This window comes from Salvelinus sp. IW2-2015, unplaced genomic scaffold, assembly GCF_002910315.2.
Source record: "Salvelinus sp. IW2-2015 unplaced genomic scaffold, ASM291031v2 Un_scaffold16326, whole genome shotgun sequence".
In the NCBI taxonomy this organism is placed as follows: Eukaryota; Metazoa; Chordata; class Actinopteri; order Salmoniformes; family Salmonidae; genus Salvelinus; species Salvelinus sp. IW2-2015.
In genome coordinates this window covers 1574020-1601322 of record NW_019957535.1, presented here as the reverse complement: position 1 = coordinate 1601322, position 27303 = coordinate 1574020, and the positions used below count along the sequence as shown (strand labels likewise).

Sequence of the window (27303 nt, the reverse complement as noted above, 5' to 3'; positions counted from 1 at the left end):
GGACGGTCATTGTTGTGAGGATGGATCTCTCTCCTTTTTGCAAATGTTCCTTCCTTTTCTCATTGTTTATTCTCTTTTTAATTTCCCTCTATTCTTCTCCCTCTCTCCCTCCCTCCTACCTGATCACACCTACGTGCCCTGCTTGTTCCCTCCCTCATTCTTACCTCATCACTTTCCCTCTACCCTTTCCTCTTCTTTCTCCCTCTTCCCATCCTCTCTTTCTTATGCTCTCTCCTTCCTCCTTATTTCTTTCTCTCTTATACTTTCCACCTTCTCCCACCCCATTCTTCCTTACCCATCTCTCCCTTTCTCCTTCCTTACCCCTCTTTCCCTCCTCTTGCCTTCGTTTCCTCCTCTTCCCCTCCCTACACACCCTTCTCTCCTTCCTCCTTCAACCAACTCCTTCCCTCCCTACACCCCTCCTCTTTCTCTCACCCTCCTCACCCCGTTCTATTCCCCTTCCCTCCATCTCTCACTTCAGGTATGGGTAACCTTACCTTCCAGATCACACCCGACTCCAACAAGGACAGTGAGAGCATCCAGATGGGCCGTGACCTCAAGCTTTCATGCCACGTGGACGCGCAGCCCCAGGACAAGGTCAACTGAATAATAATCATAATAATAATAATAGGGTATGACCTCTTTATAATGTCTTATAATGGTCTCATAATGATGCAGTTGAGAGAATTGAGAGGGATGAACATTTTATTTAAAGAGACATATGCCTTGTTAAAATACATTATAAAGGCTATTACATGCTTATAACAAGTTGCAATGAATTCAGTAAAGTACAGTACCAGTCAAAAGTTTGGACACACCTACTCATTCAAAGGTTTTTTCTTTATTTTTACTATTTTCTATATTGTAGAATAATAGTGAAGACATCAACACTGTGAAATAACACATAAGGAATCATGTAGTAACCCAAAAAGTTTTCAACATATTTTAGATTCTTTAAAGTAGCCACCCTTTGCCTTGATGACAGCTTTGCACACTCTTGGCATTCTCTCAACCAGCTTCACCTGGAATGCTTTTCCAACAGTCTTGAAGGAGTTGGTCCTTACAAAAACATTAATTGAAATGCATTCCAGGTGACTACCTCATGAAACTAGTTTAGAGAATGCCAAGAGTATGCAAAGCTGTCATCAAGACAGTGGCTACTTTGAAGAATCTCAAATATAAAATATATTTTGATTTTTTTAACACTTTTTTGKTTCATGATTCCATATGTGTTATTTCATAGTGTTGATGTCTTCACTACTATTCCACAATGTAAAAAATTCTAAACATAAAGAAAAACCCTTGAATGAGTAGGTGTTTCMAAACTTTTGACTGGTACTGTGTGTGTGTGTATTAACACAATTAAATAACATCTTGCTATATTATTATACTATTAGGTGAACTACACGTGGTACCAGAACRCTGTGCTCATCTACAACTCGGACAGCCTGATTGTGCTGCACAGCGACCCAGACATGGCGCCTGGTACTAGCAGTCTGGAGATCGTGGACATGAACTTCCGCGACCAGGCCACCTACAGCTGCGTGGCCAACTTCCCCGGGAGCACAGTGCCTGAGCTGAGGGTGGATGTCAACATCACCCAGAACAGCGGTAAGTGAACTGTTCCTTTGTTCTGCTGCTATGTTCACGTGCTATCAGAGTTATTGGAAGCTCCTAGTTCCCAGTGGGAMATTTCACTTTACCATCCAAGTCGGAATTACAAGTGGGAAACGCAGAGAGAATGTTGTTCCCCGAGTTGCCAAGTAGTGATGTTTCACCACTGACCTTTTACCTTTTCAACCAAAAGATGACAACAAATCCGTTTATGACAATTAYAACCTTATCAGTAGGGATCATTTTATTTATTTGATCAGGGAATCATACTGAGACCAAGGTCTCTTTGTAACGGTTGTCTTCCTCTTCTGATGAGGAATATGAAGGATCGGACCAAAATGCAGCGTGGTAAGTGTCCATGTTACTTTAATATACCAGAACACGAAAAAATACAAAAATAACAAAGTGAATGACAAAGAAAACCGAAACAGTCCTGAATGGTGAAACAAACACAAAACAGGAAACAACTACCCACAAACTCAGGTGGGAACAGGCTACCTAAGTATGCTTCTCAATCAGAGACAACGAATGACAGCTGCCTCTGATTGGGAACCATACTAGGCCAAACACAGAAATACAACACATAGAACAAAACATAGAATATAGAACATAGAATGCCCACCCCAACTCACGCCCTGACCAAACCAAAATAAAGACATAAAAAAGGAACTAAGGTCAGAACGTGACCCTCTTTTACAGATGAATTACAGAAAATACACACATCAAAATATAAATACAAAATGCAAGCAGAAAGAAAAASAGTCATAAAAAACTAACACATTCATCAGTAATAATGTCCTCAATGTCCTGAATTACCCTGGAGGCACCAGAACATCAAATTGAAGAACATTTTGAAGAACTAAAAGCTGATTTACCTAACTCAGTAGAGACCAAAGGAATTTCCAATGATAGGTACACTGGGACTTTTAGTAAAAGGSCTTTATAAATTAAAACATTTATTTTAAGATTTAAGGTTCTTCAAAGTAGCCACCCTTTGCCTTGATGACAGCTTTGCACACTTTCCACACGTGGTACCTTCAGGCGTTTGAAAATTGCTCCCAAGGATGAACCAGACTTGTGGAGGCCTACAATTTTCTGAGGTCTTGTCTGATTTCTTTTGATTTTCCCATGATGTCAAGCAAAGAGGCACTGAGTTTGAAGGTCTGCCTTGAAATACATCCGCAGGTACACCTCCAATTGACTCAAAGGATGTCAATTAAGCTATCAGAAGCTTCTAAAGCCATGACAACATTTTCTGGAATTTTCCAAGCTGTTAAAAGGCACAGTCAACTTAGTGTATGTAAACTTCTGACCCACTGGAATTGTGATACAGTGAATTATAAGTTAATTAATCTGTCTGTAAACGGTTGTTTATAAAATGACTTGTGTCATGCACAAAGTAGATGTCCTAACTGATTTGCCAAAACTATAGTTTGTTAACAAGACATTTGTGGAGTGGTTGAAAAACGAGTTTTAATGACTCCAACCTAAGTGTATGTAAACTTCCGACTTCAACTGTATATATAGCCACTTTAATGTCCAATAAAAATGGCCTTGCTAATGTCAACATTTAACCTCACTCACTCTCCCCCTCCACCCTTCGTCCGGCTGTCCTCATCTTTATTTTTTTATAAACCCTGGTTTTCTTTTCGGCAACCCTTTCTAAAATATTTTCTTGCCCTCCACTCCTCCCTCTTCCTGTTTCTTCCACTCTTCTCTTTATCCATCTCCTCCCTTCACACGCCCTCTCACACCCTTCCCCCTTTCTCCCCCACAGTCACTCCCCCAATTTTAACGGTGCCAGAAGGGGGCCAGGTGGTGAGCGTGAGGGAGGGAGGCACCACCGACCTGGTGTGCCTGGTTGACGGCAAGCCCCGCCCACCTGTGCTTTGGTCGCGCGCCGACAAGGACCTGGCCATGCCCACGGGTGAGTGGGCGGTGGAAACACGCGACGGGCGCCTCCGCCTGACCAACGTCACCCGCGACCTGATGGGTGCCTACCGCTGCCAGACGGCACCATACAATGGCCTCAACATCAAGCCACGTCAGGCGCAGGTTCAGCTGAATGTACAATGTGAGTAGTAAAGTACTACATTTTCCATGAGATGTCTGTTTATTGAGCTCTGAATAGAATTAAGTGTTATAGAATTAAGTGTTACCCAAGTGTTTCTCCTGGTCCTGGAGACCTTTATGGTGTGCAAGGTTTTGTTCAGTCCAGTAGTAACACACCTAATGAATGAATCAAGTAATCCTCACATTTTTGATTAGTTGAATAAGCTGTGTTACTGTAACAGAGGTAATTCAGAACCACACATGTAATGAGTGACRTTGCCTGAGACCTGAAGACCCGTGTCAGTTCACCCAGCTAACAATATTCTGTCATTAAAACTCAATCAACAATTTGTTCAAATCGATAGCTAGTTGTATTAGATTAGAATGGACTGCAGTCACTGTCTCAATTCAATTTCAAACGCACACTGGACCGCAGTAGGCTAACGATAACCCTTAAATGGGGTCGAATGCACTAACATGTTACTAACATACACAACAACGTTGYTAACTAACAAATGGTATCAGAAACCAATGCGTCTATGTGTGCATACCCTGTTTATTGTTTGTGCGAGCAATTAGCTACTAGGCTATTAACAAACACTCCCTCAAACACTCCCCTTGGTTACATTTAGACTTCTTGGTGGTCTGCAGTAGGAGTGCTTTTGCCTGCTGCGCTTCAATAATGCTTCCATAATGAATCGGGCTCGTTCATAAAGTTCAAAACCCTAAAAGCCTTAGAATTCATGAAGATTTCTCTTCTCTTGGCACCATCACAAAGGCAAGCCAGTGAGCCTATTCATTAACTGTATAGTATGTGATGTTGCTTGACGCTCATGAAAATACACCTTCCCACTTTACAGTTTTGAAATTGGTGCCATTGAAGGTGTGTCGGTGTGTTTTGTTTTCAATGTGAGCTGTGCCATTGTTGAAAAGAACTGTGTCCTCTTTTGCTCACCATCCTATACAGTTCACTTTAGAATGCGTTATTGTGTAAACTGTGAAATAAGATAATATAAATCGGTGGATGGGGCGAACAATACAATCCTGGCCATAGAGAAACATAGAGGCTCAAAGAATAGCCCTGAAATGCACATTGCTTTGTGTAATATCCCTTTACATCCATTCTTAAAAATAACATTGTTCCATTGCCTGTATTTCCCATTAAATGTGATGTGCAGTATGTCCCCCTTGATGTCCACCCAACTATACCCTTAGCCGCTGAAGAATAAGGAACAGAGGACTATTCAATTGTGTCAGGGCCAAACAGAAAGGAAACTCTATGTGGTCCTGTCAAAAATGCAACTCATTTCTACTTTTGATGGATTGGTTGTCCGTGAATGCTTTGATTGGACTGATCATGTCAACATCATACTTTCAAAATCTTAGCTCGCAAGATAGCAGTCATCATCATGAATCAAGTCAACAATCTACTGRCAAATCCTTTTCATTCCTTGTCATATGAAGAGAAATAATGAAGAGAAATTATATACACTGCTCAAAAAAATAAAGGGAACACTTAAACAACACAATGTAACTCCTAAGTCAATCACACTTCTGTGAAATCAAACTGTCACTTAGGAAGCAACACTGATTGACAATAAATTTCACATGCTGTTGTGCAAATGGAATAGACAAAAGGTGGAAATTATAGGCAATTAGCAAGACACCCAAATAAAGGAGTGGTTCTGCAGGTGTCACACCTGGCCTTAGTTATCTTTGTTTTTCTTTATTATTTTAGTTAGGTCAGGGTGTGACATGGGAATGTTTGTGTTTTGTCTCGTTTCGGGTGGTTATATGGAAAAGGCGTGTTGGGTTTTTAGTGTATGGGTTTGTGTTGTGTGAATGTTTCTAGGTATGTCTATGGTTAAGTGAATGTTTCTAGGTTGTCTATGGTTGCCTGAGTGGTTCTCAATCAGAGACAGATGTCGTTCATTTGTCTCTGATTGGAGCCATATTTTAGGCAGCCATAGGCATCATGTTTTTGTTGGGTCATTGTCTAGGTCTGTGTCTGTGTCTAGGTTGCATGTTTGCATTTGTTCGGTTATAGCTTCACGGTCGTCTATTTGTGTTTTGCTTCGTTCGTTCATCTCCTAAATAAAGAGAAGATGTATTTTTTACACGCTGCGCCTTGGTCCTCTTCTCTCCCTTGGACAATCGTGACAGCAGGTGGTGACCCAAGCCACTTCTCAGTTCCTATGCAACAGCAACTCCATCTAGCCTATCCAGTGGCAATTTTAGCATGTAAATCTTGGTGGGGCAAAAAAAAATATAATGTTTAGATGCATGCCAGCAAAGTCACACACAACACTAAACAATACATTAATTGCACAAATAATGGTAACAACAGTGCCCACAAACTGTTAGGGCCTACATAAAAGCTTGTCCAACACCTTCCCACTGCTACACCTGGCAATCAGCGGAGCCTTGTCTGGCAGCAAAACAGTAGTTCATCTCAGACTCATTTACTGCCTTTTAAAAACATGGCTGACTTGCTTAAACAAATGTGGTTGTCTACTGACAATTGAGATGATCAAACTATGGCATAAGGGGACTACAAGCAGATAAGGCAATCCGTAATTCGATTAAGACATTAATGAGCGAGTTAGGGAAGACGCAGTCAATAACTATTTGTTCAGCACTTTTTAAATTTACAGTGACAGAACATGGGCCGTTCTTACAGTATTCTCCCTGTACACCACATCAGAACCGTAGGATAAATAAAGGGGCCTGCTGGAGGTCATTTTGCAGGGCTTCTGGTAGTGCTCCACCTGCTCCTCTTGCACAAGGCGGAGGTAGCGGTCCTGCTGCTGGTTGTTGCCCTCCTACGGCCTCCTCCACGTCTCCTGATGTACTGGCCTGTCTCCTGGTAGCGCCTCCATGCTCTGGACACTACGCTGACAGACACAAGCAAACTTCTTGCCACAGCTCGCAATTGATGTGCCATCCTGGATGAGCTGGCACTACCTGAGCCATTTGTGTGGGTTGTAGACTCCGTCTCATGCTACCACTAGAGTGAAAGCACTGCCAGCATTCAAAAGTGACCAAAACATCAGCCAGGAAGCATAGGAAAGACACCTATCCAATCCTCTCAGATCTCCACAAGTGCCTTGTGGATAGGGCCTTAAAGTTTGTTTGGGATTCATGGTAAAGGATATGCCAAAACTAGCTTGCTAGCTTAGCCAGTAATGCATGCTAGCTTCAGTAAAGACTTCTATGACATGGAGCTGTCATTCCAAACCCTCGCAACCCACATCCACTGTCCGTCCACATCCTAAGAAAGATACTGCTAGATGTACAAGACTGGCTAATGCAGGCGGGGCGGAAGGGCGACACCAGTCCACTTCAATGATTTATTGGAGCGAGAGAGAGAGAGGGATTAGAGAGAGACAGAAGAAGAGAAAGTGAAACTGAGAGAAGAAGATAGTTAGTGATCAAGAGAGGTAAGGAGAGAGAGAGAGATGGAAGGAGAAAAGAGAACCAGGGAGAGGAGGGAGAAGGGAGAGAATGAAAAACAGGGAGAGGAAGAGAGAGTGAGGTAGAAGTTGCAGAACCCCTTTGCCAGGGAGCAATCAGTGCTTTGGAAACCAACGATTCCCCCTTCCTTTCCTCCCTCCCTCCTTCCCTCCTGCTTTGTATTTATTTGTTTATTGGGTTTGTTTTTGTACCCTTCATTTAGCATCTTTGATCGATACCCGGGGAAGATGCTCCTCTATAATTAAGGGAACCCCCCTCTTTCTCTCTTCCTCCCTCCTTCTCTAGTTTTCTCCTCTTCCTTCTTTTATACTACCTAGCCCTCCCTCTCTTTCTAGCTCCTCTTACCGTGACATTGATGTTGTTCCTCTTTGCTATTCTCATCATCAATTAGGCAGCATCTCACTCTTTGTCTCCCTCTATCGCTCTCTCACTCTTGTCTATTTCCTTGTCACCTCTCTCCCTTCTGTGTCCCTTTTGCTTTTCCTCCCTCCCTCGCTCCGTCTAGCTGACTCAATCATCTCCATTCTCTCTCTCAAATTCACTCTTATTACATACACTCTCCTCTCCGTCATCCATCTTCTCCGATCACTTTTCCCCTTCTTTTCACTACACACACACCACAACACACCACAAACACACCAACACAACACACACACACCAGCGACATACACACACACACACACACACCACACAACACATGCACACAACACACACACACAACAACACCACAACACGCACACACACAACGACACACACAACACACACACACACAACTTTTCTCCCTTGCACTCAATGCAGATCAATCTACCCTGTCTACCATACTGTAAATGTCTGGGACTAAGTGATATGTCTCTGGGTGTGTTTGTGTATGGATTTGTGTTGTGTTGTGAGGAGTGGTCTGTTGCTCCATGGTCTGTCCATCTGTTTCTGTTTTCCACCCTGGTTCGAATCCAGGCTGTATCACAACCGGCCGTGATTGGAAGTCCCATAGGGCGGCGCACAATTGGCCCAGCGTCGTCTGGGTTTGGCCGGTGTAGGCCGTCATTGTAAATAACTGACTTGCCTAGTTAAATAAAATACAATATACAGCTCTGGAAAAATTGTAAAGACCAATGCAAAATTATCAGTTTCTCTGGTTTTTCTATTTATAGGTATCTTGTTTGGGTAAAATTAAAAATGTTGTTTTATTCTATAAACTACAGACAACATTTCTCCCAAATTCCAAATAAAAATATTGTCAGAGCATTTATTTGCAGAAAATGACATCTGGTGAAAATAACAAAAAAAAATGCAGTGTTGTCAGACCTTGAATAATGCAAAGAAAATAAGTTCATATTCATTTTTAAACAACACAGTACTAATGTGTTAACTTAGGAAGAGTTCCAAAATCAATATTTGGGGGAATAACCCTGATTTTCAATCACAGCTTTCATGCGTCTTGGCATGCTCTCCACCAGTCATTCACATTGATGTTGGGTGACTTTATGCCACTCCTGGCGCAAAAATTCAGTGCAGCTCGGCATTGTTTGATGGCTTGTGACCATCCATCTTCCTCTTCATCACATTCCAGAGGTTTTCAACGGGGTTCAGGTCTGGAGATTGGCCTGGCCATGACAGGGTCTTGATCTGGTGGTCCTCCATCCACACCTTGATTGCCCTGGCTGTGTGGCATGGAGCATTGTCCTGCTGGAAAAACCAATCCTCAGAGTTGGGGAACATTGTCAGAGCAGAAGGAAGCTGGTTTTCTTCCAGGACAACCTTGTACGTAGCTTGATTCATGCGTCCTTCACAAAGACAAATCTTCCCGATTCCAGCCTTGCTGAAGCACCGATCATCACCGATCCTCCACCAAATTTCACAGTGGGTGCAAGAAACAAATACATAAAACATCTTAACTCTAGGCCGTCATTGTAAACAAGAATTTGTTCTTAACTGTTCAATTAACTGTTAAATAAAAAATAAAATAAGTAAACATTATTAGTCAAGGACTGAACTACATATATTTTAAATGTCACACATAGCCTACATATCAGTACATACACACAATATCTAGGTCTAATACACAGTACAGTGCAAATTACAATACAAGATATATAAAATGGCTGTGTCTCTTCACAGTCCCCTTTGTGCAGTAAKGTGTATTTTTATCTGTTTTTTTAAATGGTTGTATTGCTAGCTTGAGTTATCTGGGGTGGCAGAGTTCCATGTAGTCATGGCTCTATGTAATACTGTTCTGGACCTGGGGACTGTGAAGAGACCTGAGGTTGCATGTCTTGTGTTGTACCAATGAGGGTCGGAACGGCTTGACACCTCGCACAAAGCCCAATAGTGATGCAATCAATCTCTCCTCATCTTTGAGCCAGGAGAGACTKACATGCATGTTGCTGACACTTGCCCTTCGTGTACATCTAAGTGTGATACGTGCTGCTTTGTTCTGGACTAACTGCATTTGACCTATGTACCCCTTTGCCGCACATGACCACACAGCTGGACAGTAGTCCAGGTGCGACAAAACTAGGGCCTGTTAGACCTGTCTGGTCGACTGAGATGCCAAGAAGGTAGAGCAACGCCCTATCATGGACAGACCTCTTCCCGTTTTAGCAACCATTGAGTCTATATGATTTGACCATGACAGCTTACTATCTAGGGTGACATCCAGCAGTTTAGTCCCCTCAACTTGCTCAATCGCTACATTGTTCAATAATAGATCTAAATGAGGTTTAGATTTGTCCCAACAAATGTGCTTTTCGTTTTTGAGATACTGTATTTAGCACCAGCCTATTGCTAGTTACCATTCTAAAACTGACTGGAGCTCTATGTTAAGGGTGTCAGTTATTTATTTCACTGTTGCAGCAGACSTGTATACTGTTGAGTCGTCAGAGTACACAGACACACAGGCTTTATTCAAGGTCAGTGGAAGGTCATTAGTAAAACCCCCAAAAACAATAATGGCCCTAGCCGGCTGCCCTACAGTACACCGCACTCAAATGAATTTGCACAAGAGAGGCTTCCATGAATGAAAACCCTCTGTGTCACTATTAGATAGGTAACTCTCAATCCATAATAAGGTAGAGCATGAAAATCCATAACGCCAATGTTATTTCAGCAATAGGTCATGATCAATGACATCAAAAGCTGCACTGAAGTCTAACAAGGCAGCTCCCACAATCGTCGTACTATTTCAGCCAATCATCAGTCATTTGTGTCATCGCCAAGCATGTTGAGTGCCCTTCCCTATAAGCATGCTGAAAGTCTGTTGTGAATAAAAGAACTTTGAATTTGATCAAACACCATTTTTTCCMAAAGTTTCCTAAGCACTTGTAACAGGCTGATTGGTCAGCTGTTTGAAGGRTGCTCTGCTATTCTTGGGTAGCGGAATGACCTTTGCCTCCCTCCATGTTTTTATTTATTTATTTCACCTTTATTTAACCAGGTAGGCCAGTTGAGAACAAGTTCTCATTTACAGCTGCGACCTGGCCAAGATAAAGCAAAGCAGTGCGACAAAAACAACAGAGTTACACATGGGATAAACAAACGTACAGTCAATAACACAATAGAAAAATTTGTATACAGTGTGTGCAAATGAAGTAAGGAGGTAAGGCAATAAATAGGCCATAGTGGCGAAGTAATTACAATTTAGCAATTAACACTGGAGTGATATACAGTGGGGAGAACAAGTATTTGATACACTGCCGATTTTGCAGGTTTTTCGCTACTTCAAAGCATGTGGAGGTCTGTCATTTTATCATAGGTACACTTCAACTGTGAGAGACGGAATCTAAAACAAAATCCAGAAAATCACATTGTATGATTTTTAAGTAATTCATTTGCATTTTATTGCATGACATAAGTATTTGATACATCAGAAAAGCAGAACTTAATATTTGGTACAGAAACCTTTGTTTGCAATTACAGAGATCATACATTTCTGTAGTTCTTGACCAGGTTTGCACACACTGCAGCAGGGATTTTGACCCAATCCTCCATACGACCTTCTCCAGATCCTTCAGGTTTCGGGACTGTCGCTGGGCAATACGGACTTTCAGCTCCCTCCAAAGATTTTCTATTGGGTTCAGGTCTGGAGACTGGCTAGGCCACTCCAGGACCTTGAGATGCTTCTTACGGAGCCACTCCTTAGTTGCCCTGGCTGTGTGTTTCGGGTCGTTGTCATGCTGGAAGACCCAGCCACGACCCATCTTCAATGCTCTTACTGAGGGAAGGAGGTTGTTGGCCAAGATCTCACGATACATGGCCCCATCCATCCTCCCCTCAATACCGTGCAGTCGTCCTGTCCCTTTGAATGATGTTTCCACCTCCATGCTTCACGGTTGGGATGGTGTTCTTGGGGTTGTACTCATCTTCTTCTTCCCTCAAACACGGCGAGTGGAGTTTAGACCAAAAAGCTATATTTTTGTCTCATCAGACCACATGACCTCTCCCATTCCTCCTCTGGATCATCCAGATGATCATTGGCAAACTTCAGACGGGCCTGGACATGCGGTGGATTGAGCAGGGGACCTTGCGTGCGCTGCATGATTTTAATCCATGACGGCGTAGTGTGTTACTAATAGTTTTCTTTGAGACTGTGGTCCCAGCTCTCTTCAGGTCATTGACCAGGTCCTGCTGTGTAGTTCTGGGCTGATCCCTCACTTTCCTCATGATCATTGATGCACCACAAGGTGAGATCTTGCATGGAGCCCAGACGGGGGTGATTGACCGTCATCTTGAACTTCTTCCATTTCCGAATAATTGCGCCAAACAGTTGTTGCCTTTCTCATAAAGCTGCTTGCCTATTGTTCTGTAGCCCATCCCAGCCTTGTGCAGGGTCTACAATTTTATCCCTGATGTCCTTACACAGCTCTCTGGTCTTGGCCATTGTGGAGAGGTTGGAGTCTGTTTGATTGAGTGTGTGGACAGGTGTCTTTTCTACAGGTAACGAGTTCAAACAGGTGCAGTTAATACAGGTAATGAGTGGAGAACAGGAGGGCTTCTTAAAGAAAAACTAACAGGTCTGTGAGAGACGGAATTCTTACTGGTTGGTAGGTGATAAATACTTATGTCATGCAATAAAATGCAAATTAATTACTTAAAAATCATACAATGTGATTTTCTGGATTTTTGTTTTAGATTCCGTCTCTCACAGTTGAAGTGTAACTATGACAAAAATTACAGACACTACATGCTTTGTAAGTAGGAAAACCTGCAAAATCGGCAGTGTVTCAAATACTTGTTCTCCCCACTGTAGCCTCGTTATTGTTATTTTATTGTGTTTGTGTCACGCCCTGATCATAGAGAGTTTTTATTCTCTATGTTGGTTAGGTCGGGGTGTAATATAAGGGTGGGTTATCTAGGTGAATTATATTTCTATGTTGGCCTAGTATGGTTCCCAATCAGAGGCAGCTGTTTATCGTTGTCTCTGATTGGGGATCATATTTAGGTAGCCATTTTCCCATTGTGCTTTGTGGGATCTTGTCTATGTGTGAGCATTATTATTTAGCTTCACGGTTCGTTTGGTTGTTTTGTTCGTTGAAGTTTTCTATTCCATAATAATGGATGGAAAAATACCACGCTGCATCTTGGTCTACTCCTTATGACGAACGTGACAGATTGTTTTTATAATTTTTTACTTTAGTTTATTTGGTAAATATTTTCTTAACTTTTCTTGAACTGCACTGTTGGATAAGGGCTTGTAAGTAAGCATGTAAAGGTCTACACTTGTTGTATTCGGCGCATGTGATTTGATGAATTTCACCACTCATTGCAAGTCCTCATGCTTCATGTCTAACCTGTGCTTGCTTGGGCCAGCTCTCTTTTTGATGGGAGGTATTAGACCATTCTCCTTGTATGACTGGTGGAGGAGTGTCAGGTGTGTTCTACTAATGCTGAAAGACAAATTCCAGATACAAATATTATACAATAAATAGCCATAGTCACTGTCAGACACACCTGGCTACCTTGATGGGTCATGGATTCATCTGGCAAAGTGGAGTCTTTTGTTTAGCGAAACAATGAACCATAATCCTAATCCATAGAGTACTAGCAATACAAACTGATTGTCACAGCYAGTTAAAGTTAACCAAATAGGTTCAATGTTAGCTGGTTAGCTAGCTAACATTAGGCTATTGTCACGCCCTGATCTGTTTCACCTGTTCCTGTGATTTGTCTCCACCCCCTCCAGGTGCCGCTTATTTTCCCCAGGGTATTTATCCCTGTGTTTCCTGTCTCTCTGTGCCAGTTTGTCTTGTATGTTTAGTCAAGTCAACCAGTGTTTTTTCCCCCCATACTCCTTTTGATATTCTCCTTTTTCTAGCCCTCCCGGTTTTGACCCTTGCCTGTTTCTGGACTCTGTACCCGCCTGCCTGACCAGTACCCGCCTGCCTGACCATTCTGCCTGCCTTGACCACGAGCCTGTCTGCCACTCTGTACCTCCTGGAATCTGTTCTGGTTTTGACCTTTTTGCCTGTCCACGACCATTTTTCTTGCTTACCCCTTTGGATTATTAAACATTGCAAGACTCCAACCATCTGCCTCCTGTGTCTGCATCTGGGTCTCTTCTTGTCTTGTGCCTTGATAGCTATAACTAGCAATACGAAATGGCATTCTGAGACCATTACTACACACGGACCATAAACGTAATGTCAGCTAGCTAGCTAACAGTAAGATTATAACTTGCTATGAAAACAACAACTTTCTGACAACATTAGAAACATATAATATCTGAAACTGTAGCTAGACTCTTACCCATATATAAAGTCATCAGTTATTCTGCGCTCTGGTACACTCAGACTAGAGTGCTCTGAAACAGTTGTTGGAGTGATGTTCTATTGAAATGGATACTTGCATACTGGAGTCTTTTGTTAAGTTTCAATAAGCGATACATAAAAAAAGCCGCGTTAGACAGGATTATCCTACACATACTGACCAGCTCAAATAGACACAAGTGAGCTACATGGCAGACCAATCCAAACTCATCTCTCTGCATGTCCAGCCCACTCATTATCTCAGCCAATCATGGCTAGTGGGAAGGTTGCTGACTTTTTCTGTAGCGTAACCAACTAGGCTCGTAATTTAACAATTTATTAATATTTACAGATGGCATACAAGTTTGTTATTAAGGCACATGAAAGTTCATGTTTGAGAAAGCATTTCTGCCAAAAAAGTTTCCGTTCAAACGGCTCTCCTGTGAATTAGTGACCCGCGTCATATGCCTAGTTTCCTGAAACGGCTCACATTTAAAGTTTAAGACTTACTGCCACTCTGTTCTCTGCACATTTTCAATTGTTGGGGCACCATAATGACATATGAGTTAAATTTGTACAGTATTCTCACTCACGGGTGCAACAAATACAGCATATTTCAAGGCATGCCTCAAAATATGTTAATAAGCCAGAAACAACAATAACATGCACYCACTAGTGGTCAAAAGGTTTTTTGGCGCTTCAAAATTACTGTAAGGAACTATATTCTGTGGGGTGGAATTACAGTACCAATGAAAATACTGCAATTCTTTCCCCAGCCCACAACATTTTCCCACAATGCACCACCAGTATGCTGCAGTAAAATGTTTCAGAGTATTTTACTGTTGATCATGTCAACAATTACTTTGTATAATGTACAGTTTTCTGTTACAGTGCACTGCTGTGAGGCTGGGGTTTTAGCCCACAATATGTATTTATTATCATGAAACATCTCTCCCTCCCTCTCTATCTTCCAATATTGATATTTCTCTCCTTTAAACCTAGGAGAGGAGCTGCTTCTACTACTAGACTATGTGGGGGACACTTTATTTGAAGGGTACCTACATAAGGAGATCATAACACGTTTATAACGCATACATAACCAAATCATTAAGACCATTTTTCCTCCCTACACTCAGATGCTCCTGTCCTGGACCCGGTTTTCCAGGACGTACGCTTGCCCAACTACCAGTTTGTAACCCTGCGCTGCATCATTCAGAAGTCCAACCCGCCACGCGTGGCCAGCATCCGCTGGACGCGAAACGGCGAGCCCCTGACCTCCCTGACCCCAAACCCACAAGAGAACCCGCAGCTGAAATTCAAACTGGACCCCAGCAACAACGGCACGTACAAGTGCCGTGTCAGCAATGGCGTGGGCTCTTCTACCTGCACCTTCAACATCTCATGTGAGTACCAGAAGCTGCTGGAGTTTCTGGTGGGGTTGTGGTTAATTCCATTTAAATTCAGTCGATTCGGGATGTAAATTGGAATTTCCGTATACTTCCTGAATGGGCTAAATTGAAATGGAATTGTTCCAGGTTACTGGAAATTGATTTTTTACCTTGTTTCCTGGTTTCATTTTATACATTAGCACCTTGACTTGACTTCTTTGGTGTTGACAGGTTAGAAAAAAGGCTGGATAGGTGGGAGCAGCCATATGGTTATGGCTACACCTACAAAAGAGAGTTTCGCTTTGGGGAAAATATAGGACTGAAAATTAAGTACATGAAAAGTTTGACAACTTTTACTAATGGACTTAATCTGATCCTCTGATACGCAATAGATAAAAGTATCAAACCAACCAACCAACTRACTCTCCCCCCTCTCTCCTTCCCCCTGTCCTTCTCCCTCTCTCCGTCCCTCACCTCTCCCTCCCCCAACACTGTAGCTCGTCCATACAACGCTGARTTCTACTTTGACACGCCCAACCCCATCCGCAATCTGAAGGGCAACAACTTCTCCTACAACCTCCAGTGGACCCAGAGAGAGCCCGCGGCTACAGACCGGATCATTGGCTACTGGGTCAACGTTCGCAATGTGAGTCACTCACACAGACACTCACTCACTCACTAGGGATGTGCACAGGGTTTTGAATATTCTCCTTTCCTTTTCTCTACTCTTCCTCTCTATCCTCCCTTCATATTCCCCATCTCCTTCCTTTATTCTTCTTTCTCTCTTTCTCTTAAAGCCTGTGATGAAAAATGACCCCCCCCCTAACTATTGGTTGTTGGAATATGGGAAAAACATCTGAGAGTGTTTAGGCCTATATGTAAATGTAATCTTAAATTGATTATACGTTAATGTATTTCCTGTCTTGAAGGTAATACGTCATGACATTGCATGTGTTGCAAAATCTATACCTATGTAGCTATGCAAAATGGCAATCCTGCATAGTTGTGTAGCAAAAATATGCAGATGTGTTCAGCCCCACAATTAATTATTAGCCAGCAGCATACCACCCTGCATTCCACTAATGACTTGCCTTTGAAGTTAATAAGCAGGGTTGATCCTGGATGGGAGACCAGATACTGCTGGAAGTGGGTTTTGAGGGCCAGTAGGAGGCACTCTTTCCTCTTCTGTAAAAAACATTGCCCTGTGTAGGGTGCGGTCTTTGGGATTGGGATGTTAAACGGGTCCTATCTGTGGTCACTAAAGATCCCATGGCACTTATCGTAAGAGTAGGGGTGTTAACCCTGGTGTCCTGGTTAACTTCCCAACCTGGCCACCTACTGTAATCATCTGCATCTTCCAATTGGCTCATTCCTCACCCATTTAACTATTCCCCAGGTATTGCTGTAAATGAGAATGTGTTCTCAGTCAACTTACCTGGATGCGTTTTTGCGTTGTGAACGTGAATCATAAATACGGCTTTAATGTCTCGGCCCCGAGGTGGTCTTTCTAAGCATCGGTGTAAGGCATTGAGGCAACGTTGTGTGGTGGTTGTTTGTTCACTGGTAATGGCCTGAAGTTGTCTTCCATCAATGATACAACGTAGCCTAGTGGTCTAAAGTACTCCATCGGTACAAACACTCTGAACATGCACGTGAAACGTTGGTTTGACCACTCACTTTCTTCTTCCATTGGGCAAAATTGTAAATTTCAGGTGTGGCAGTTGACAGGACATTGCAATGTTCCCCCTTAGCAACTCTCTCACTCTCTCTCTCACTTTTCCCAACAGCCTCCTAATTTCCCCGTTAACAATGTAATCAGCTATTCATAGAAACCTTGGCCCACAGCAAGAGAAGGAAAGAGAAAGGGAGAGGGGGAAGAGAGAGAGAGAGAGAGAGAGAGAGAAGTAAATATGGGGAAGAGAGGGAAATAAAGGGAAAGAGAGGGAGAGGGGAAGAGAGGAAGTATCTTGATGAATTATACAAGAGCGGCAGTATTCAAAGCAAAAAAGCAAGCACACTCTCTCACATAAACGCACACACACGAACACACAATTGGGGCCAGAGAGGGAGTTAGGGGGCTGGATTAGTCAGCTTGGCTTTATGCAGCTGAAAGCTAAACGCCATGCTCTTTAAAACCCATTCCTTAAGTAAGCATCTGCTGGGAGACACAGGAATTAGCATCTTGCATGCTAGTTGGTAGGATAAGTTTCGTGAATGAGTTTGCASACTCCTTCTGCTGCTTGGACGTGTACAGTATGCATTGTTGTTGATGCCCAGCTAGCACATAATGTTCTGAGAACCACATGTTACTTAAATGTAAATGTAAATGTTTCTTAGAGCATGGTGACAGCATAGTTGCCCTATGGTTATTTTGCACACAACCTTCCCACAATCTTCTGGAAATGGTGCAGGATACCCAGCTAGCACGCAACGTTCTGAGATGGGAATATTTCTTAGCTGGGAATTTCAGTACTTGAGTGTAAATTTCCTAAAAGTTTCCTCATGGTTCTAATTAAAGACATTTTCTCAGACCATTCAGAGAACGTTAACCTTTTCACACATACCAACAAATGGGTGTGATCATTCTACAGTGGTCCCTGCAGCGTACGCTCAAACCAATGTGATTAGAACGTCCAGTTTCGATTGACGCAACAGTCAGCATTTGAGCTAGCCAAACTGTTTTTCACAGAAACATTTTGCACAAACACAGTCCTACAAATGTATGTCCTGAATGTGACACGTWCATTTTTGGATGCAATGTTCAGACATTCACAGAAGTAGCAACAGCATAACACAATCATCCAAACCGGAAAATGTAGGCTACATTAGTCCTTGCGCTAACTGAGGAAAAATTGAAGTAACACAAGTCTTCATATTTAGATAATTCTCGGCTGACAGAAACCACAATATGAATTTGCTAATAGCAATAACTATTTACAATTCATCACATCACGGGTGAGCTCACATTGCTCGAAATAATTGTGTAAAATACTTTCTAAAAATCTAAAGTAATCCGATGATGGGTAGTTTGTGCGCCACCATATTTGTTTTTTTGCATCAACCAAAGACAAGAAGGGGAAACAAGATGACTTTTGTCTGTTAGCAGTCTGCATGTTGAAGGGGTGTGTCGTCTACGATCATTCACTTCCCTTCATTCACTTCCGGAAGTTTACTTGAAAGATGAGTGAACCATACCTTCACCTCATTATAACATATTTGGTCTGACAGATGTTTACATGACACCCAGATTGCATTGAATAATGTCAACAAACATGGCGCCACACGTAGCTGGCAAATGCCTTAAAGTGCCTTGAAAGGTTGGCCATGGCTCACATCAACACCATCATCCCAGAAACCCTAGACCCACTCCAATTTGCATACCGCCCCAACAGATCCACAGATGATGCAATATCCATTGCACTCCACACTGCCCTTTCCCACCTGGACAAAAGGAACACCTACTGTATGTCAGAATGCTATTCATTGACTACAGCTCAGCGTTCGACACCATAGTGCCCTCAACACTCATCAATAAGCTAAGGACCCTGGGACTAAACACCTCCCTCTGCAACTGGATCCTAGACTTCCTGACGGGCCGCTCCCAGGTGGGAAGGGTAGGTAACAACACATCCGCCACGCTGATCCTCAACACAGGGGCCCATCAGGGGTGTGTGCTTAGTCCCCTCCTGTACTCCCTGTTCACTCATGACTGCACRGCCAGGCACAACTCCAACACCATCATTAAATTTGCCGATGACACAACAGCGGTAGGCCTGATCACCGACAATGACGAGACAGCCTATAGGGAKGAGGTCAGAGACCTGGMTGTGCRGTGCCAGGACAATAACCTCTCCCTCAACGTGATCAAGACAAAGGAGATGATTGTGGACAACAGGAAAAAGAGGCCCGAGCGCACCCCCATTCTCATCGACAGGGCTGCAGGGGAGCAGGTTGAGAGCTTCAAGTTCCTTGGCATCCACATCAGCAACAAACTAACATGGTCCGAACACACCAAGACAGTCATGAAGAGGGCACGACAAAACCTATTCCCCCTCAGGAGACTGAAAAGGTTTGGCATGGGTCCTCAGATCCTCAAAAAGTTCTACAGCTGGACCATCGAGAGCATCCTGACTGGTTGCATCACTGCCTGGTATTGCAATTGCTCGGCCTCCGACCACAAGGCACTACAGAGGGTAGTGCGTTTCGGCCCAGTACATCACTGGGGCCAAGCTTCCTGCCATCCAGCACCTCTATACCAGGCGGTGTCAGAGGAAGGCCCTAAAAGATGTCAGACTCCAACTACCGTAGTCATAGACTGTTCTCTCTGCTACCGCACGGCAAACGGTACCGGAGCGCCAAGTCTAGGTCCAAGAGTCTTCTAAACAGCTTCTACCCCCAAGCCATAAGACTCCTGAACATCTAGTCAAATGGCTACCCAGACTATTTGCAGTGCCCCCCCCCCCTCACCCCCTCTTTACACCACTGCTACTCTCTGTTGTCATCTATGCATAGTCACATTAATAACTCTACCTACATGTACACACTACCTTAAATGACCGGTGCCCCCGCACATTGACTCTGTATCGGTACCCCCCTGTATATAGTCTCGCTRTTGTYATTTCACTGCTGCTCTTCAATTACTTGTTACTTTTATCTCTTATTCTTACCTGTAATTTTTGAAACTGCATTGTTGGTTAGGGGCTCATAAGTAAGCATTTCACTGTAAGCTCTACACCTGTTGTATTCGGCGCATGTGACTAATAACATTTGAATTGATTTGATGAGTGTCTAGTTTGAGAAACAGATGCCTTACAAGTCCTCAACTGGCAGCTTCATTAAATAGCACCCTCAAAACACCAGTCTCAACGTCAACAGTGAAGAGGCGACTCCGGGATGCTGGCCTTCTAGGCAGAGTTCCTCTGTCCAGTGTCTGTGTTATTTTGCCCATATTAATTTTTWATTTTTATTTGCCAGTCTGAGATATGGCTTTTTCTTTGCAACTCTGCCTAGAAGGCCAGCATCCCGGAGTCGCCTCTTCACTGTTGACGTTGAGACTGGTGTTTTGCGGGTACTATTTAATGAAGCTGCCATTGTTCTCGAGTTCTCGTGAATTGGCACAGCCCAAAAACCGTTCTTAAAATCCATTACTGAGAAAATGTTAGCAGATGGTGGGATGGAAGACAATGGCTTGGAAGGGTCAGCCACTATGGGTGCTACATTTTTAGCTCTATTGTTCACACCACTAAGGTCAACTGTTACCCTATATCCTTCACCCTTCGCTACAGGAAACGTAGGACTRTTACAGCAGCTTGCCTGTTTCACCAAAATTCCTCTCTCCACAAATACTGCCACATCCTCTCCTATAGCTATCTCAGCATCTCTCCTGATGGGGTATTGTTTCTGTGGGGGAGGAGGCTCTGGTTCACAGTCTTTCAAAAACCTGCAATCCAATCTATCAATAGTCATATGTATCCCATTTTGAGTCAAGTTTTGCAAATTCTACCTGTCGTACTTGTGGTGGGTACTCCATCTTCCCTTGTGTAAACACCCATGCTCCAGGGAACATAGCCACAATGTCTAAACCCAATATGGCTTCCTTGACCGGAGCTACTCTTCATTTTGCTGACATTGTTACACAACCAAAGTCAATCGGCAACAGAATAGTGCCGCATGCTGTTTGTTGCACTCCTGAAATCCCATGATAGGGTGCTTTAGCYTCAAATTCAAAATGTTCGGTGATAGAATTTAATTGTGATAGTCTAACAACAGGGCCTTTTTCTGCCCTGTTAGATGGGCAAATTGCTCTACCAGCTCATCTTATGGCTATTGGGGCAGATGGCCTCAGCCTTTGATCTTCCCCCTAGGGCTGTCTTGTGTCCATTTACAGTTGGAAGTTTACATACACCTAAGCCAAACACATTTAAACTCAGTTTTTCACAATTCCTGACATTTAATCCGAGTAAAAATTCCCTATCTTAGGTCAGTTGGGATCACATTCTTAAAATAAAGTGGTGAAATGTCAGAATAATAGGAGAGAGAATGATTTATGTCAGCTTTTATTTCTTTCATCACACTCCCAGTGGGTCAGAAGTTTACATACACYCAATTAGTATTTGATAGCAGTGCATTTAAATAGTTTTATTTGGGYCAAACGTTTTCGGTAGCCGTCCACAAGCCTCCCACAATAAGTTGGGTGAATTTTGGCCCATTCCTCCTGACAAAGCTGGTGTAACYGAGTCAGGTTTGTAGGCCTCCTTGCTCGCACACACTTTTTCAGYTATGCCCACAAAAGTTATATAAGATTGAGGCAGGGCTTTGTGATGCCCACTCCAATACCTTGACTTTGTTGTCCTTAAGCCATTTTGCCACAACTTTGGAAGTATGCTAGGGGCATTGTCCATTTGGGAGACCCATTTGCTTTCAGTCAGGAAGCTTTAACTTCCTGACTGATGTCTTGAGATGTTGCTTCAATATATCCACATAATTTTCCTCCTCATGATGACATCTATTTTGTGAAGTGCACCAGTCCCTCCTGCAGCAAAGCACCCCCACAACATGATGCCGCCACCCACGTGCTTCAAGTTTGGGATGGTGTTCTTCGGCTTGCAAACCTCCCCCTTTTTCTTACAAACATAACGATGGTCATTATGGCCAAACAGTTCTATTTTTGTTTCATCAGACCAGAAGACATTTCAGCAGTGGCTTCTTCCTTGCTGAGCAGTCTTTCAGGTTATGTCGATATAGGACTCGTTTTACTGTGGATATAGATACTTTTGTACCAGTTTCCCCCAGCATGTTCACAAGGTCCTTTGTTGTTGTTCTGGGATTGATTTGCACTTTTTGCACCAAAGTACGTTCATCTCTAGGAGACAGAACGCGTCTCTTTCCTGAGCGGAAWGACGGCTGCGTGGTCCCATGGTGTTTATAYTTGCGTACTATTGTTTGTACAGATGAACATGGTACCTTCAGGCGTTTGGAAATTGCTCCCAAGGATGAATCAGACTTGTGAAGGTCTCCAATCTTTTTTAATGAAGCTGCCAGTTGAGGACTTGTGAGGTGTCAAATCAAATCACATTCTGTTGGTCCCATACACATGGTTTACAACAGATGTTAATGCGAGTGTAGCAAAATGCTYGTGCTTCTAGTTCCGACTATGCAGTAATATCTAACAAGTAATCTGACAAATCTGACAACTACCTAATACAAACAAATGTAAAGAATAGAATGAATGAATAGGATGAATAGAATATGTACATGTAAATATATGGATTAGCGATGCCGTGCGGCATAGGCAAGATGCAGTAGAAGGTAGAATACAGTATATACATATGAGATGAGTAATGTAGGATACGTAAACATTATTAAAGTGGCGTTATTTAAAAAAAAAWATGTATTTAACCAGGTAGGCTAGTTGAGAACAAGTTCTCATTTACAACTGCCACATGGCCAAGATAAAGCAAAGCAGTTCGACACATACAACACCACAGAGTTACACATGGAATAAACAAACATACAGTCAATAATACAGTAGAAAAAGTCTATATACAGTGTGTGCAAATGAGGTAGGATAAGGGAGGTAAGGCAATAAATAGGCCATGGTGGCGAAATAATTACAATATAGCAATTAAACACTGGAATGGTAGTGGTGCAGCAGATGAATGTGCAAGTAGAGATACTGTGGTGCAAAGGAGCAAGATAAATAAATAAATACAGTATGGGGATGAGGTAGTTGGATGGGCTAAAGTGACTTGTGATACCTTTATTAAGTCCATTTATTTAAGCGGGCATAGATTTGAGTCTGTATGTTGGCAGCAGCCTATATGTTAGCGATGGCTGTTTAACATTTAAGTCATTTAGCAGACGCTCTTATCCAGAGCGACTTACAAATTGGTGCATTCACCTATATGCAATATTCCCCGGAGGATGGAAACAACACTTACAATAGTGCATCTAACTCTTTAAAGGGGGGGGGGTTAGAAAGATACTTTATCTATCCTAGGTATTCCTCTAAAGAGATGGGTTTCAGGTGTTCTCCGGAAGGTGGTGATTGACTCCGCTGACCTGGCGTCGTGAGGGAGTTTGTTCCACCATTGGGGTGCCAGAGCAGCGACAGTTTTGACTGGTGAGCGGGAACTTACTTCCTCAGAGGTAGGGAGGGCGAGCAGGCAGAGGTGGGATGAACGCAGTGCCTTGTTTGGGTGTAGGGCTGATCAGAGCCTGGAAGTACGGAGGTGCCGTCCCCTCACAGCTCCGTAGGCAAGCACCATGGTCTTGTAGCGGATGCGAGCTTCAACTGGAAGCCAGTGGAGAGAGCGAGGAGCGGGCCGGTGAGCGTGACTAGAGAAGAGTAACTTGGAAGAGATTGAACACCAGACGAGGCTGCGGCGTTCTGATGAGTTGTAGCGGGATTAATGGCACAGGCAGGAGCCCAGCACAACGCGAGTTGCAGTAATCCAGACGGGAGAACAAGTGCCTGGATAAGGACCTGCGCCGCTTCCTGTGTGAGGCAGGTCGTACTCTGCGAATGTTGTAGAGCATAGAACCACAGGAACGGGTCACCGCCTTGATGTTTAGTAGAGAACGACAGGGTGTTGTCCAGGATACAGCCAAGGTTCTTAGCACTCTGGGAGGAGGACACAATGTGAGTTGGTCAACCGTTGAGAGCGAGATCATGGAACGGGCAGTCCTTATCCACCGGTGAAGGAGCAGGCGCTCCGTCTTGCCGAGGTTCAGCTTGAGGTGGTGATCCGTCATCCACACTGATATGTCTGCCAGACATGCAGAGATGTGCAGAGATTTAACAGTCTGATGGCCTTGAGATAGAAGCTGTTTTTCAGTCTCTCGGTCCCAGCTTTGATGCACCTGTACTGACCCTGCCTTCTGGATGATAACGGGGTGAACAGGCAGTGGCTCGGCTGGTTGTTGTCCTTGATGATATTTTTGACCTTCCTATGACATTGGGTGCTGTAGGTGTCCTGGAGGGCAGGTAGTTTGCCCCGATGATGCGTTGGGTAGACCGCACTACCCTCTGGAGATCCTTGCGGTTGAGGGCGGTGCAATTGCCGTACCAGGCGGTGATACAGCCCGACAGCATGCTCTCGACTGTGCATCTGTAAAAATGTGTGATTGTTTTTGACAAGCCAAATTTCTTCATCCTCCTGAGGTTGAAGAGGCGCTGTTGCGCCTTCTTCACCACGCTGTCTGTGTGGGTGGACCATTTCAGTTTGTCAGTAATATGTACGCCGAGGAACTTAAAACTTTCCACCTTCTCCGCTACTGTCCCGTCGATGTGGATAGGGGGCTGCTCCCTCTGCTGTTTCCTGTAGTCCACGATCATCTCCTTTGTTTGTTGACGTTGAGTTAGAGGTTATTTTCCTGACATCACACTCTGAGGGCCCTCACCTCCTCCCTGTAGGCAATCTCTTCGTTGTTGGTTATCAGGCCTACCACTGTCGTCTCGTCTGCAAACTTGATGATTGAGTTGGAAGCGTGCATGGCCACGCAATCATGGGTGAACAGGGAGTACAGGAGAGRGCTGAGAACGCACCCTTGTGGGGCCCCAGTGTTGAGGATCAACGGGGTGGAGATGTTGTTTCCTACCTTCACTTCCTGGGGACGGCCCGTCAGAAATTCCAGGACCCAGTTGCACAGGGCGGGGTCGAGACCCAGTGTCTCGAGCTTAATGACGAGTTTGGAGGGTACTATGGTGTTAACTTCTACTTGCTACGCATCCCGGATCCGGGAGCACCCCCATCAGTAAGAAAAGCTGACTAGCATAGCCTAGCATAGCGCCACAAGTAAATACTAGCATCTAAATATCATTAAATCACAAGTCCAAGACACCAGATGAAAGATACAGATCTTGTGAATCCAGCCATCATTTCTGATTTTTAAAATGTTTTACAGGGAAGACACAATATGTAAATCTATTAGCTAACCACGATAGCAAAAGACACAACTTTTTTTTCTCCACCATTTTTTTCCTGCATAGGTAGCTATCACAATTTCGACCAACAGCTGAGCTGTAATCAATGAACAGCATTCTTACATAGGTATTCCTGTTGTCCAGATGGGATAGGGCAGTGTGCAGTGTGATGGCGATTGCATCGTTAGTGGACATATGGAGGCGGTAAGCAAATTGGAATGGGTCTAGGGTATCAGGTAGGGTGGAGGTGATATGATCCTTGACTAGTCTCTCAAAGCACTTCATGATGACAGAAGTGCGTGCAATGGGGCGATAGTCATTTAGTTCAGTTACCTTTGCTTTCTTGGGAACAGGAACAATGGTGGCCGTCTTGAATCATGTGGGGACAACAGACTGGGATAGGGATTGGTTGAATATGTCTGTAAACACACCAGCCAGCTGGTCTGCACWTTCTTTGAGAACGCGGCTAGGGATGCCGTCTGTGCCGGCAGTCTTGCGGGGCTTAACAYGTTTAAATGTTATACTCACGTTGGCAATAAAGAAGGAGAGCCCACAGGCTTTGGTAGCGGGCCATGTCAGTGGCACTGTATTGTCCTCAAAGCCAACAAAGAAATTGTTTAATTTGTCTGGGAGCAAGACATCGATGTCCGCGACGGGGCAGGTTTTCTTTTTGTAATCCGTGATTGACTGTAGACCCTGCCACATACGTCTCATGTTTGAGCCGTTGAATTATAACTCTACTTTATCTCTATACTGACGCTTTGCTTGTTTGATTGCTTTGCGTAGGGAATAGCTGCATTGTTTGTATTCGGTCATGTTTCCGGTCTCCTTGCCATGATTAAAAGCGGTGGTTCGCGCTTTCAGTTTTGCACGAACGCTGCCATTAATCCACAGTTTCTGGTTATGGAAGGTTTTAATAGTCACAGCGGGTACAACATCTCCGATGCACTTGCTAATAAACTCGCTCACAGAGTCAGCGTATACATCAATGTTGTTGTCTGAGGCCCTCCGGAGCATATCCCAGGCCACGTGATCCAGGCAATCTTGAAGCGTGGAGTCCGATTGGTCAGACCAGCRTTGTATGGACCTGAGCACGGGCGTTTCCTGTTTTAGTTTCTGTCTATAGGCTGGGAGCAACAAAATGGATTCATGGTTAGATTTGCCGAAGGCAGGGCACGGGAGGGCTTTGTATGCATCGCGGAAGTTCGAGTAGCAATGATCCAGAATTCTGCCAGCTCGTGTCACGGATTCGATATGCTGATATAATTTAGGGAGTATTGATCTTAGGGTAGCTTTGTTAAAAATCCCCAGCTACAATGAATGCAGCCTCAGGATGTATGGTTTCCAGTTTACATGGAGTGAAGTTCTTTCAGGCCCGACGAGGTATCTGCTTGGGGGGGATATACACGGCTGTGACTATAATCGAAGAGAATTCTCTTGGAAGATAATGTGGTCGGCTGTAACGGCAGTGTAACAGGGATCGGACCAACACGCAGCGTAGCCAGTGCTCAACATGTTTAATAAAACGATAAACAGTGAACACTTAACACGATACAAAATAACAAATGTGGCAAACCGATACAGCCCTATCTGGTGCAGAGAAAACACAAAGACAGGAAACAACCACCCACCAACCCCAACACAAAACAAGCCACCTATATATGATTCCCAATCAGAGACAACACAAAACACCTGCCTCTGATTGAGAACCATATTAGGGCAAACATAGAAACAGACAAACTAGACACACAACATAGAATGCCCACCCAGCTCACGTCCTGACCAACACTAAAACAAGCAAAACACACAAGAACTATGGTCAGAACGTGACATCGGCATTTGATTGCAAGGAATTCTAGGTCAGGTGAACAAAAGGACTTGAATTCCTGTATGTTGTTGTGATTACACCATGAGTCGTTAATCATAAGACATCCAGCCCCGCCCTTCTTCTTACCAGAGAGATGTATGTTTCTGTCGGAGCGATGCGTGAAGAAACCGGGTGGCTGTACCGACTCTGACAACGTATCCCGAGTGAGCCATGTTTCCGTGAAACAGAGAATGTTACAATCTCTGATGTCTCTCTGGAAGGCAACTCGTGCCCTAATTTCAT

General features: G+C 43.7%; 1 protein-coding gene across 1 annotated transcript in view; it reads left to right on the top strand.

Moving 5' to 3' along the window:
- Positions 1–27303, top strand: part of LOC112080438 (MAM domain-containing glycosylphosphatidylinositol anchor protein 1-like) — a 333781-nt gene that overhangs the window by 259298 nt on the left and 47180 nt on the right. The window contains exons 8-12 of the mRNA XM_070442591.1: positions 482–597; positions 1398–1611; positions 3392–3688; positions 15017–15283; positions 15766–15914. Coding sequence (XP_070298692.1) covers positions 482–597; positions 1398–1611; positions 3392–3688; positions 15017–15283; positions 15766–15914 — 1043 coding nt within the window. The remainder of the gene's footprint in view (positions 1–481; positions 598–1397; positions 1612–3391; positions 3689–15016; positions 15284–15765; positions 15915–27303) is intronic.